This window comes from Mustela putorius, unplaced genomic scaffold (assembly GCF_011764305.1).
Source record: "Mustela putorius furo isolate JIRA1106 unplaced genomic scaffold, ASM1176430v1.1 tig00000129_pilon_pilon_pilon, whole genome shotgun sequence".
Taxonomy (NCBI): domain Eukaryota; kingdom Metazoa; phylum Chordata; class Mammalia; order Carnivora; family Mustelidae; genus Mustela; species Mustela putorius.
Genome location: NW_025421290.1, coordinates 13,890,935 through 13,904,088, shown reverse-complemented (window position 1 = coordinate 13,904,088; position 13,154 = coordinate 13,890,935). Strand labels below are relative to the sequence as shown.

Here is a 13,154-nt window from a genome sequence, read left to right as displayed (position 1 = left end):
CCTGAGGTAGAGCCCTGCATCAGGCTTTCAGCTCAGTGGGGATCCTGCTTCTCTTTCAGTCCTTCCCCGCTGCTGATACTCTCTCATGCTCTCTGTCTCTCAAATAAATAAATAAAATCTTTAAATTAAAAAAAAAAAACCCTTAAAAAAAGAAAAAGAAAGAAAAAATTATTTTAATCTGCATTTTGGAAGAGCATACTGTAGTTCCGAAATACTGGTCCTGGCAACAAATACCAAGACATATTCTAGTAAAATTACTGGACTTTAAAGAAACTGGCCATCTAAAAGTAAAAAGCATGTAACTTAAGGGAAAAAAATTATACATTCTCATCAGACTTTTCTACAGCAACACTTTATGTCAGAGGAAAACAAAATAGCATTTAAGATGCCCAAGGAAATAAACTGTGAGCTAAGGATTCTATATCCTGCAAAGCTGCCATTCATGTATAAGGGATATAGAAAAACTATTATCCACATGTAGTAATGGAAGGATTATAAATATTGTTCCCATTAGCCCTTCCCAAGGAATCTATAATCGAATATTTTTCAGACAATCAAAATGTTTACAGAGATACCAACCTAAGGTGTGGTGATAAGAATTAAATATAATTACCAATGAACTAAAAGGGAGGGTGTACATAGAGTAAGGCTACATGGTCTGACCAAATATATATGGAATGATAATTTTAATTATTTTTTTAAATGAGTAATAATGCAGAGAACACACACAAAATTAAAAAAAAATCTTTCCAGTAACCATATTGATGAGAGTATTAGTGCTATCATTCTGAGACTATTGTGTGTGTAATAGCAATAAAACAATAATCAATTATTAAATATTCCAATGCTATCACTTTGTATCCTTGGGAATCAGGATTCTTGCTGTGAGAGAAAAAAAGAGAGCTGTAAGTAACAGAGAAAAGGTTAAGCTAAAAGATTTTCAGTCTTGAATCTGAATTGGAAATACCAATATAAATTTGTGAGGTTAGTTTTAGATATACATGCATTATACCCTATACATATACATACATATATAGTTTATATGCATATACATACATATCACACACACACATGCAGACGCCCCTTCCCCACAACAAGTCTGTCCAATGGAATGACCTAGAAACAAATACCAAACCTGACATACCACTTCTCTCTAAGATAAATTAGTGCAAAGGTCACCTGGGTGGCTCAGTCAGTTAAGTGCCAGATTTCTGGTTTCGGCGCAGGGTTGTGGGATCAAGGCCTGAATTAAACTCTGTGCTCAGCACCATGCTTGCTAGACATTTTCTCCCTCTCCCCCTACCCTGCTCCTTCTTCTGCTCATGTTCTCTCTTTTTCTCTCAAATAAATAAAATCATTTAAAAAAAATAAAAGAAACTAGAGCTCCTTGAAAAAATGGCTAATCCCATGTCTACAACAGAAGACACAGAAAATGTATGTTTAACATCTCTTATAACAGGTGGTAAAGAAGCTATCAGAGACCACTAGGGTCATGGCAAAAGAAGCAAACTTTAAGACGTTTCCATTGGCTAACGATGAGACCATCTGAGCTTCAATCATGATAAAGGTTGCAGTGGATGGACTCTCATTGAGTATGTTTAAGTCCATGTATTCCTAATGATATTAAAACAAAAAAGGAATTACATATCTGTGAGAAAACACAAGGAACCAATTCATTATCTTCAAAATTGGTAAATAAAGACAAGTAAGCATCTATTCTGCATTTTCTTTTTTTCCTGCTTCCTTCCTTCCTTCCTTCCTTCCTTCCTTCCTTTCTTTTCTCCTTTCCTTTCTTTCTTCCTTCCTTTCTTTCTTTCTTAAGTAATCCCTGCGTGAAACACAGGACTTGAACTCACGACCACAAGATCTAGAGTTGCATGCTCTACGGACTAAGCAAGCCAGGTGCCCCTGTTCTGCATTTTCTACATTACTGGGAGTACTGATAACCAAATAATAGATGAAGGGAAGTATCTATGCAAAAACAGTCTAACTAAGAAATGAAAAAGAAATGACAGAATAAGAATATTGCCATTTTGTAATCACTGATGAATTAATGGACTAAGCATTAACAATGGCTACTGGCATCAGAAAAGTGAGTCAATCAGATATCATCTGCTTCCTATAGACTTGCCAGAGGAATGGAACCTGAACCTGATCCAGTCTCTGTATCTAGCTGTCAATTAGCAGACAATATGGAGGGTTGAGGTCATGTAGGGTTATATCATAAGCAAATCAACAACAGGGTCCAGACTGTGGGACACTTTTGGGACTAGAAGTTCGAAGTATTTCTACAGATAAACTATGGAGAGTGGAAGGGGAGGAGGGAGAGACGGGAGAAGGGAAACCTATAAATTAAGAGAGACAATTTCTAGAATGGCAAAACCAAACTATTGTGCTAGGTGGGGAGGCACATTTGGGTGATAGAACTACGGGGGAAATGCAGGGAGAGGATTACTAAAGAGGTGAGGATAATGATTTATTGAGGGGATGGGGAATATATAGAAGGGGCTTATGTTGTAGGTTATAAAGTTCTGTTTCTTGACCTGCATCAGTAATAAGCACGTTCACCTAATTACTGAACCACATGCTTGTAGTATGTAGTTTTCTATATCTGTATTTTCTTTTATAATAAAAAGCTGAATATACACCTATTGCCTCTCTCTGATCACCCCTAACATCCCTACAGTCATTTTTCAAGACACCTTTACACATCAGATACTTGATTTTTGAGAGGTTTATTACTAGCTACCTTTGCTAATCTTAAAATTTGAAAATACCACTTGGGCATACAGTTTGTCCAGTTCTCTTGTTTGTAAAATGGCCACAGTAATATCAATCCAGTAAGTACACAGTGATAGAAATTTTTCTATCCAAGGAGAACAATAAAACTATACTGCAAAATACATGCTGGGCAGCTGGCTAAGCTATCTAAAAGCACTATCTAAAAGCACTATCCATGTGCTTTGCCTGACTTGGGAGTTTACTTTAAAAACAAACAAACAACACACAAAGGATTTATTTATTGTGAGAATGGTGAGGAGGGGCAGAGGAGGAGGGTGAGAGAGAGAATCTCAAGCTGATCCTTGCTGATGCAGGCTTGATCCCATCACCCCGAAAGCATGACCTGAGCTGAAATCAAGAGTTGGATGCTTAACCGACTGAGTCACTCAGGCGGCTCAAGAGCTTACTCTTTAAATTTTGTGCATAAGCAAAATTATGACTGTTACAACCTCTGTAACCACTGGCAATCAGAAAAAAGTTAAATAAAAAATGCCAACAACTTACATATAGTCTTGAGACCTCTATTAAACTACCTTCTTTCCTCAAACTGTGTATCAAACTATCAGGGATTCTATTAAAAAGGACCTCGGCTTTGGGCCCCTGGGTGTTTGAGTTCTCTCTTCCCATCCCTCTGCTCCTCCCCGCCACTCTCTCTCTCTCGTAAATAAGTAAATATATATTTTTTTTAATTTATTGGACAGAGAGAGAGAGAGAGATCACAAGTAGGCAGAGAGGCAGGCAGAGAGAGAGAGGAGGAAGCAGGCTCCCCGCTGAGCAGAGAGCCCGATGTGGGGCTCGATCCCAGGACCCTGAGATCATGACCTGAGCCGAAGGCAGCGGCTTAACCCACTGAGCCACCCAGGCACCCTAAGTAAATCTTAAAAAAAAAACAAAAACAAAAGGACTTTGGCTTACTAAAAGAAATAAGGATGGAGATTTAGTACTAAAACTTAAGATCAGTAAGGAAAGCAACAGCTCCCACCACAGTGGGAGAAGCAGCAACACAGATGCTTTGATATGGTTGAAAGGGGGTGGGGAATGAGTAAGAGCTGAGAATGATGATATGTTCTGGAAAGTTAGGCCAGTGACTTGGGACCAGTGGAAACAGGGGATGCTGGCTGGGTTGGCATTCTGGAGCCACATATGCAATTACTTTTGTTGTATGATATATAACAGAGAAAACAAAAGCCAGATAAAATGCTTAGCTATGTGTACATGGTGCATTACTGTGTTTGTCCTATGGTCTATGGTGGGGCAAACACAAATCAAATAAGATCTGTGCATGTGACAGAGAGGACAAGGAAGAAAGAAAGAGAAATAACAACATGAATAATGAACAAATGGGAAGAGAACTAACAGCCTTAGATATGAAGTGGTGAATCAGAAAATGAAGAAGTAAAGACTCACAAGGAGAAAAATAAGAATGGGAAAACAAGAGCAGAAGAAAATGGAAATGCCAATTTCCAAAGAACATTTTAAAAATAAGTCTGGAGTAGTTTTAAAATGAATTTACTTTAAAGTAGTTAGAAATCAGGTAGGACCACAGGTGTATATTTGGTTTGCAAATGGAATCTGAATCTGACACTTTTAATTTTATTTTTTAAAATATTTTATTTATTTGAGACAGAGAGAGCACAAACAGGTGGGGGGAGGGGCACTGGTAGAGGGAGAAGGAGACTCCCCTGCTGAGCGGAGAGCCCAATGCAGGGCTCGATCTCAGGACCCCAAGATCATGACCTGAGCTGAAAGCAGACACTTAACTGACGGAGCCAGTTAGGTGCCCAAAGACCTATTTTGGACAAAGTAACATACCACAGTGTTGTGTTCCTAATTTGAGCTGCATAATCTCGAATATAGTATGTTTGAGGTCTTCATTACAAAAATAATATATCTTTTAAATTAATTCTTTTACTTAAATAATTTCAAAAGGACAGTTCTTACCAGGTGGTATACATCATCTAAACAAGTAAATTCATTGAAGCTGATATTAAGTTTTCGAAGTCCTGTTAACTTGGAGAGATCTCTCAATTTACTCAAGCTATTTCCATGGAGATTCAGATTCTGAAATAAAATGAAATGTAAATTAAAAAATAAGACAGATTATATTCTACATCATAGTTATTTAAGTAATATTAAGAGAGAGCCAATAAGAAGTAAGCCTAATGTATGCTTTTAAAAGGTAGAGCTTATAATAGCATTACTGAATCCTGTTCTTGATTAATTTGGTTTTCCACTTGGTCTAGAAATTCTTTTTAGAAAACAGTTAAATATATTGTTAAGATATTTATTGAGGCATGCCTATTTCTCAAGCTAGCCAGTGAGCAACGTAGGCCCTAAAGATTTGGGGTTTTGGCGAGGATATCTCACAAAAGAAGATGGCAGGGCTACACCCTGACTGCAGGAAACTATGAGGGCACTGGACTAAGGAGCAGAGGCTGAGGGTCTTAAAGCAGGGGGACAGACTCAAATAAGGGGCTAGGGAAAATGTTTCTCTATCAGAATTTGGTCTAAACTTTCCCTATCCATTTGATCCTGTGCTCAGTAAAAAGGAATGTTCATACAGCTGTATATTTAGGGGATACCCTGATGACTATTTTTCTATCTTTTGACTACACCATTGTGAATGATATCAAGTGAAGATTACATTCTTGCATAGTCTACACCAAAAGTAGTGGCACAAGAAAATGCGTTAATATAATTGACTGCAGTATTCACAACAAATGGAGATTATGATAAAATCAAGTGTCTACCTCTCAGATCTCTTCACTCACCACCACCATCTTACATCCTATTATACCGTGGACATAACATAAATTCCAAGAAACATCTGAATGTCGAATAGTTGTCAAAACTTGGTTAAGATTGTTAAGAAGGATGAAATTATGTAGAGTAGTTTATTCTACAGGTTACATACCGGTATCATCCATGATAGCATCTACAGAAACCTTACACTTAACATGTCCAAACTGAATACAACATTTTTCCTTTTTATCTGCCTGTCAGTCTATGTTTTTGGACCTGATTGAGACTTTCACTGTCTATCGAACAGATATTGTTTACCACCCCCCTTTCCCCTTTTCCATAAACACTTTATTCTAGAAATGTTTCTCAAACCAACCGTTCCATACTATTACCACTACAAGTGCCTTAGTTCAGTCTCTTATTTGTCCTTCGAACTACTGCATAGTTTCCACTGGATAGCCGTACCATCAGTCTGACTTAAATCTAGCCACAAGTTGCTAAAGTTGGGGTCTTTAAAAACACAGCAACTGTTCCTTAAGGAAAATCTAAAATTTAAAATTTACCTTCAGAAACCCATCCTATTATGTGCTTTGGTGAGTGCTGTGAAGTGTGTAAACCTGGTGATTCACAGACCTGTACCCCTGGGGATAAAAATATATGTTTATAAAAAATAAAAAATTAATTAAAAAAATAAATAAAAAAAATAAAAATAAAAAAATTTAAAAAACAAAACAAAACAAAACAAAAAAAACCCATCCTATTGTAGCATGCCTCCTACTCTTCTAGCCACAGCCCCATGTATCTTCCTGTTTTCCAGCCTATGTCTTTACCTTCCCCTGGTACACACCCTATGTTCATAGTCACCCCGTGTTCCATGATAACACTAGGATCTTTCAAAAACATACGCTTCTAGACAGAGTATTTCCCCTGCCTGGAAGATGTAAACAACCAAGTTTCTCATATCCTTCAAAAATCTGCACAAAACGTATCTCTTTCCGTGGCATTCTCCCAGCAACTCCAAGCTTCCTATGTTTGTTTACATATCTGTCTCCACTAAAATGAGGTCCATGAGACAGGGAAAATAACTAATTCATTTTGAACTCCCAATACTTACCTCATTGCCTAAAACAAAGCAAATGCTCAGTAAATGCTAGATGAATAAGTCGTTGCAAAAACCAGACGTCCAACTAACAAGAATTCTATTTTTTTTTATTCAAGTAAAATTAACATACATTTTTTTTAACATACAGTGTTATAGTAGTTTCAGGTGTGTAATACGATTCAACAATTCTGTACATTGCTCAGTGCTCATCAGAGTAAGTGTACTCTTAATCCCCTTCACCCATTTCACCCATCCTCCCCCACCTCCCACCTTTATTTCTATATATTTTATTTATTTTTATGAATGGCCTCAAAAAAACCTCCATCTAGTGGGGAAGACTGAAAAGAAAGTAAGAGGTGTGTACCCTGATATTTCTCTTATAGTAATGGCAAAAAGGAAGGAAAATAATTGGTGTGATTTCTAAACATTTTTATTGTACTATCTAGTATTCTTACTAAAAGCCTTCAAAGGTTTTTCTGGCTTTTGAGCCATATAGGTAAATTTAGGATGAGACGTTCTTCCATTCTTAGGCTAGGGGTGTTGATAAAATTAAGGCAGTCGGGTGGAGGTCATGAGCAAGCCAGGGTATTCTAAAGTCTTATTCTCCTCATTGTTACTTATTTTACAAACCAAAAAAATTTTAAAAAGACCTACTTTTTTTGTTTTATTTTTTACTGTTGCTGGTTTTTTAAAAAAAACTTTTTTATTTAATCCCTTTAAAATCTATAGAAACATATGTCATAGAAGCTCAGTCCAATCAGAACTCATGCATTTATCAAGCCTTTCATTACTAAAGCTTTTTTTTAAATCAAAAATGCATTACTCAAATATGAAATCTTGACATTATAGTGCAGAAACAGTAATTTCTCCATGCTGTCAGCTCAAAGATTGCTTCTGTAATCATTAGACTGCATATTTATGATACAGGTGGTGATATTGTCATTTTGTTATAAAAATTTCCTCCCTAATAATAACTGGCTAAGGTCAAAACTTACTCTCCTAGACTTGAAGATTTCGTGGATGGTGATGATGTAGTTGGACAAAAGCAATACCATAAACAACTTGAAAACATGTTTTCTAAATATTTTCAGAAGCAGACTCATAACTGTTGGCCACACTTATTATTTTAAAAAATATTTTTTCACTCTTTTTGTTTACCCCAGTCACTCGAAAAAGACTGTCATCATAAACAAGCGATCTAGAAAGTCACACTGGAGCAATGTAATTGACTTTCAAGATAAAAATCATCCTGATTATCTGTATCTCAGCTTTCAGTACACACACACAGAAAGATAGTGTCCTGTGAAAATAACTTGTCTTCTCTCGTATTTTTATCAGTTTATCAATCAAATATCAATTTGCTTGCCACTTCTGTAGGGTCAAGCAAACCTACTTTCTCTGTATGAACTGATTGCTGTTTGTAAAGGTATTGTTTTTGTATGATCTCCCTGATATGAGGAAGTGGTGATGCAACATGGGGGCTTAAGTGGGTAGGAGAAGAATCAATGAAACAAGATGGAATTGGGAGGGAGACAAACCATAAGTGACTCTTAATCTCACAAAACAAACTGAGGGTTGCTGGGGGGAGGGGGTTTGGGAGAAGGGGGTGGGATTATGGACATTGGGGAGGGTATGTGCTTTGGTGAGTGCTGTGAAGTGTGTAAACCTGGTGATTCACAGACCTGTACCCCTGGGGATACAAATATATGTTTATAAAAAATAAAAAATTTAAAAAAAAGGTATTGTTTTTGTAATGAGTATCTCCTATGTGCCAGGTGTTATGCTAGAAAATGGCAGAGCTGATGCTAGACTACACAGTGTTTATGAGTAAATTAGAAAGCGGGATCCATCCTTTCCTTGAGATACCTTTATTTTCAGCTTTTAGGAAATTGTCACAATATGTCGATTTTGTTAGTACAAGAAATTTTTTGAAGAATGGTCAGAAAATTGTAGTATATATACTGCTCTATGATTTAAAGGGTACCCTTTGGATATGGCCCTCTTGTGCAATGCACACCACACCATCTTATATTGTTGCCCTGATACTGGGGATATACATATCGAAGACCTGCCATAGCCCCTGCCCCTGTGGAATTTACAATCTAGGAAGGATACAGAGCATATAACAAAGGAATCTGACCTAGACTCAGAGATAAGAGAAAATGTTAATGCTTCAGTATAGATCTACTTATATATAAGATCTATAAGTTATGTGGGAATTAACTAGGAGAAGGGAGTCAGGGGAGAACATTCCACATGGAGGACTAGCATAGTGGCTCTGCTGGATGCACGCAGAATGCATTTAAGAAATAGAAAGGAGGCTGAGCACAGAGAACTAAAGAGAGGGTAATATGAAGAGAGTCTGGTAAGGTAGGCCAGGGACCAGGTGACGCAAAATCTTATAGGCCATATTAAGGACTTCGGCTTTATTTTTAAAACAATGGAAAATCATTTGAGGATTTCAAGTAGGAGTGGTGAGGGGTGACAGAGATTTCATGATCAGATTTGCGTTTTGAAAAGATTGCTCTAGCTTCCACATGGAGAATGAGTTGAGGGCTCAAAGTGAAAGCAGGATAGTGCCTCTGTTGTACAGCTCTAGGAGGCACCTCCTAGTCCCCATACTGAGTTATATTCAGTTATATAATGAATGGCACCCAGAGAATACATTAATAGCATATAATGTGAATTGCATCTCCTGGAGTTATGCAGTGTTGCAGTGGTAGAGTGCCAGGAGCCCTGTTAGAAGGCATCGCAGTAGTCGAGGTCAGGGATAATTAATGATAGTTCAGATAGAATGGTAGCTGATTTGAAATGGACAGATCTGTAAGTCAAGGTATGGATGTAGGCTTAATATCTCAACAGAACTGCCCCAGTGTATATAAAGTTGCTTTAGTACTAAGTCAAATTCTGTTGATTAATTTTATAAAGCTCTGATATTCTATGTTGATGAATCCTGGAAACTGAAAATTTGAAACTTATCTGTCTTAATCATTTAAAGAGAGCTTACTTGTTATTCAGGAATAAAATACTTTGTAAACTAGAAGGCTATCCTCTAGGCCTGTACTGTCTTGTAGTCACTAGCGACATGTGGCTGTTGAGCACATGAAATGTGGCTAGTCTGAAAGTGCTATAGAATGCAAATATACTCCAGACATCAAAGACTTAGTTGAAACTATCTGATTAATGACTCTTCATATTGATTGCATATTGAAATGATAATATTTTAGATATATTGGATTAATTAAAATTAATCTTTTAAAAAAGATTTTATTTATTTGACAGAGAGAGAGAGAGATCACAAGTAGGCAGAGAGGCAGGCTCCCTGCTGAGCAGAGAGCCTGATGTGGGGCTCGATCCCAGGACCCTAAGGTCATGACCTGAGCTGAAGGCAGAGGCTTAACCCGCTGAGCCACCCAGGCACCCCTTAAAATTAATCTTTTAATTAAAACATTTTTGGCATGGCTAAGAGAAAATTTTAAATTACATGTATGGTTCATATTATATTACTACCAAACAACACTGATCTAGTCCACAAAGAAGGAAAGGTCAAGGCATTTTTAACTTTGACAGCATGATGGCTGGCATCACTAGATAGGTGCTTTAGTGTCCTTAGACTTCATGTGTTAGATTATGATTCCAAATTCGAGGTCCAAATTCCAGATTTTATTCCTTATAATACTCACCACAATATGACTGTAAATGCTAGTCTTGGCAAGAGAAAGTATTGTTTTATCATCCAAACTAATAAGTTTTGGTCTGGGCTTAATCCTGGGATCCATTTTTATAACTTCATCATCAAATTTCAAATCCTGGGACAATACTGATCCTTCTGGATATTTTTTGCTTTCTTCTAAAATAATATTGTTGAATGAAGAAAATAAAGAGCGAGGCTTGACCTAAAAAATTTATTAAAAGTATTGAAAATTTGGTTGTTGTATTTATCATTTTGAACAAGAAACAGCCTATGTAGCAAAGATGAATTATCTCTTTTTTTCAGCTATATAGTAATACCTATGATGATCAGAATCACATTAGGAAATCAATAAGAATAGATTAAAATTGTAGGCTAAGAATAAATGTGTTCATCCCCTCCCATTGAAAATTCCTTAAAACTGGCAAAAGATCATCTTTAAATAATTTTTCAGCAATGGAAAGGGCAGCAACAAAAGACAAGGAATTGTGAGACATAAATCAAAAGGGACTGAATTGAAGACAATAGCAGAAATGTAACCGGTAGCCAAAACATGTATAGGAGATAATCACTTTGAAGAGCAGATGCAGAGAAACCTGGTGTTCAGAGTGAACAAGTAAAACAGCAATGGGATGCTCTAAGTAATTAAGTAATTATGGTAAGAACTATAAATGAATGAGCATGAACAACATAAACAGAAATGGCTCTAGAAAAAAACAAAATGGGACGCCTGGGTGGCTCAGTTGGTTAAGCAGCTGCCTTCGGCTCAGGTCATGATCCCGGCGTCCTGGGATCGAGTCCCACATCGGGCTCCTGCTTCTCCCTCTGCCTCTGCCTGCCATTCTGTCTGCCTGTGCTCGCTCTCTCCCCCTCTCTCTCTCTGATAAATAAATAAAATCTTAAAAAAAAAAAAAGAAAAAGAAAGAAACAAAATGATCCATAAGTGAATTTAAAACCTGGGACAATAAAGCATCCATAATAGAATAGGCTGCTATAGAAAAGAATAGGGTAAATACTTTAGAGTCAAAATAAAAACAATCAGTGAAATAAAAATATTCAATTAAAAATAAAAATATTCAATAAAAATATTCAATACAAATGGATATGGCACAGATCAAATTAGTGAGGTTGAGGAAATCTTCTTGAACAGAGAATTTAAAAATGGAGATATAAAATATGAGAGAAAAAAAATTAAAAGACATGGAGGATCAATTCAGAATGCCCAAAGTTTAACTAATCAAGGTTTCAGAGGGATGAACAGAGAATGGAAGAAAAAATAATAATAAAGGAATTAAGAAAATTACCCAGAAGTGAATAAAGTAGTCAATCTTCTGATGGGAAGAGCTCATGAAGTAGCAAGCAGATGAATGATGGAGCTAAGTTCTTTGCTGACATCTGTAACTGAAGAGTCACAACAGCCAGGACTGCCCACCTCTCGACTTCTTGTTATTTGAGTCATTCTGTTTACTATTTGTCTGCTTCTCCCTCTGACCTTCTCCCCTCTCATGCTCTCTCTCACTGTCTTTCTCTCAAATAAGTAAATAAAATCTTTAAGTAAGTAAATAAATAGTAAGAAGACTGGAAACAACCTCTATGTTTCATCCAGAGTAATAGTCAAATAAATCAGACTATTATTGGATAGTATGCAGCCACCAAAAGAATGAAGAATAGACCTGGGCTTCTGGGTGGCTCAGTTGGTTAAGTGACTGCCTTTGGCTCAGGTCATGATCCCAGGGTCCCAGGACTGAGTCCTGCATTGGGCTCCCTGCTCAGCAGGGAGTCTGCTTCTCCTTCTGACCCTTCCCCATCTCGTGCTCTCTCTCTCTCACTCTCCTCTTTCTCAAATAAATAAATAAAATCTTAAAAAAAAAAAAAAAGTATAGGCCTATATGTACTGAAGTGGGAATATGTCCAAAACATATTGTTAGAGGCAAAAAACACCACAAAATACTTAGGTCTTGATCCTACTATGTAAAATGTATATTTTGTTATATATATAAATACATAGAAAAAAAGATTGAAAGCAAACCCACAAAGTTGTTAACAGTGGATTTCTTCATGAAAGGGAGTGGTGCTGGGGTTGAAGTGAAATCAGATTTTCATGTTTATTATATATTCTTCAATATAGTTTGAAACTTTCTCAGTGAGACTACAGCCATATAATTACTCATAAAAACATTTAGGTGTCATAATATTTATTTTGAAAATTAAACCCTTCACCAAATAACCATTTTATTTTTTTATTTTTTAAAGATTTATTTGACAGACAGAGATCACAAGTAGGCAGAGAAGCAGGCAGAGAGAGAGGAGGAAGCAGGCTCCCTGCTAAGCAGAGAGCCCAATGCGGAGCTCGATCCTAGGATCCTGGGATCATGACCCGAGCCGAAGGCAGAGGCTTTAATCCACTGAGCTACCCAGGCGCGCCCCAAATAACCATTTTATATGTTTATGTATAAATAGACATGTTTAATATAAACCTGACATTATATTATTAGACTTCAAATTACTGTTATGTCCTTATTTAAGGAATTCCAATTTTAAAAATATATCCATACCACTGTAATATACTCAAATTCAACAATGTATTCTGGCAAAACAAGGTCATGATCAAAGACAAACCACTTGCACTGCCGAACGCTGCAATCACAGTTTCTTTGTCCCATGACAGAATCTAGAGTAAAATAAAAAACAAAACAAAACAAGAAAAATACTCTTCAAAATGAAATATATATTTTTCATTATTACACAGATTAATAAACAATAAACTCAGCAAGTTCTAACTATCATGTTATTAAGAGTATTTTATTTCTTATATTTTTTCCACTCTCCTAGGCAGTT

General features: G+C 36.6%; 1 protein-coding gene across 1 annotated transcript in view; it reads right to left on the bottom strand.

The window, feature by feature from the left end:
* The window catches only part of LRRC9 (leucine rich repeat containing 9), a 143,302-nt gene that overhangs the window by 88,110 nt on the left and 42,038 nt on the right, over positions 1-13,154 (bottom strand). The window contains exons 15-17 of the mRNA XM_045074580.1: positions 12,872-12,987; positions 10,309-10,521; positions 4,723-4,842 (exon numbers count right to left, since the gene is read on the bottom strand). Coding sequence (XP_044930515.1) covers positions 4,723-4,842; positions 10,309-10,521; positions 12,872-12,987 — 449 coding nt within the window. The remainder of the gene's footprint in view (positions 1-4,722; positions 4,843-10,308; positions 10,522-12,871; positions 12,988-13,154) is intronic.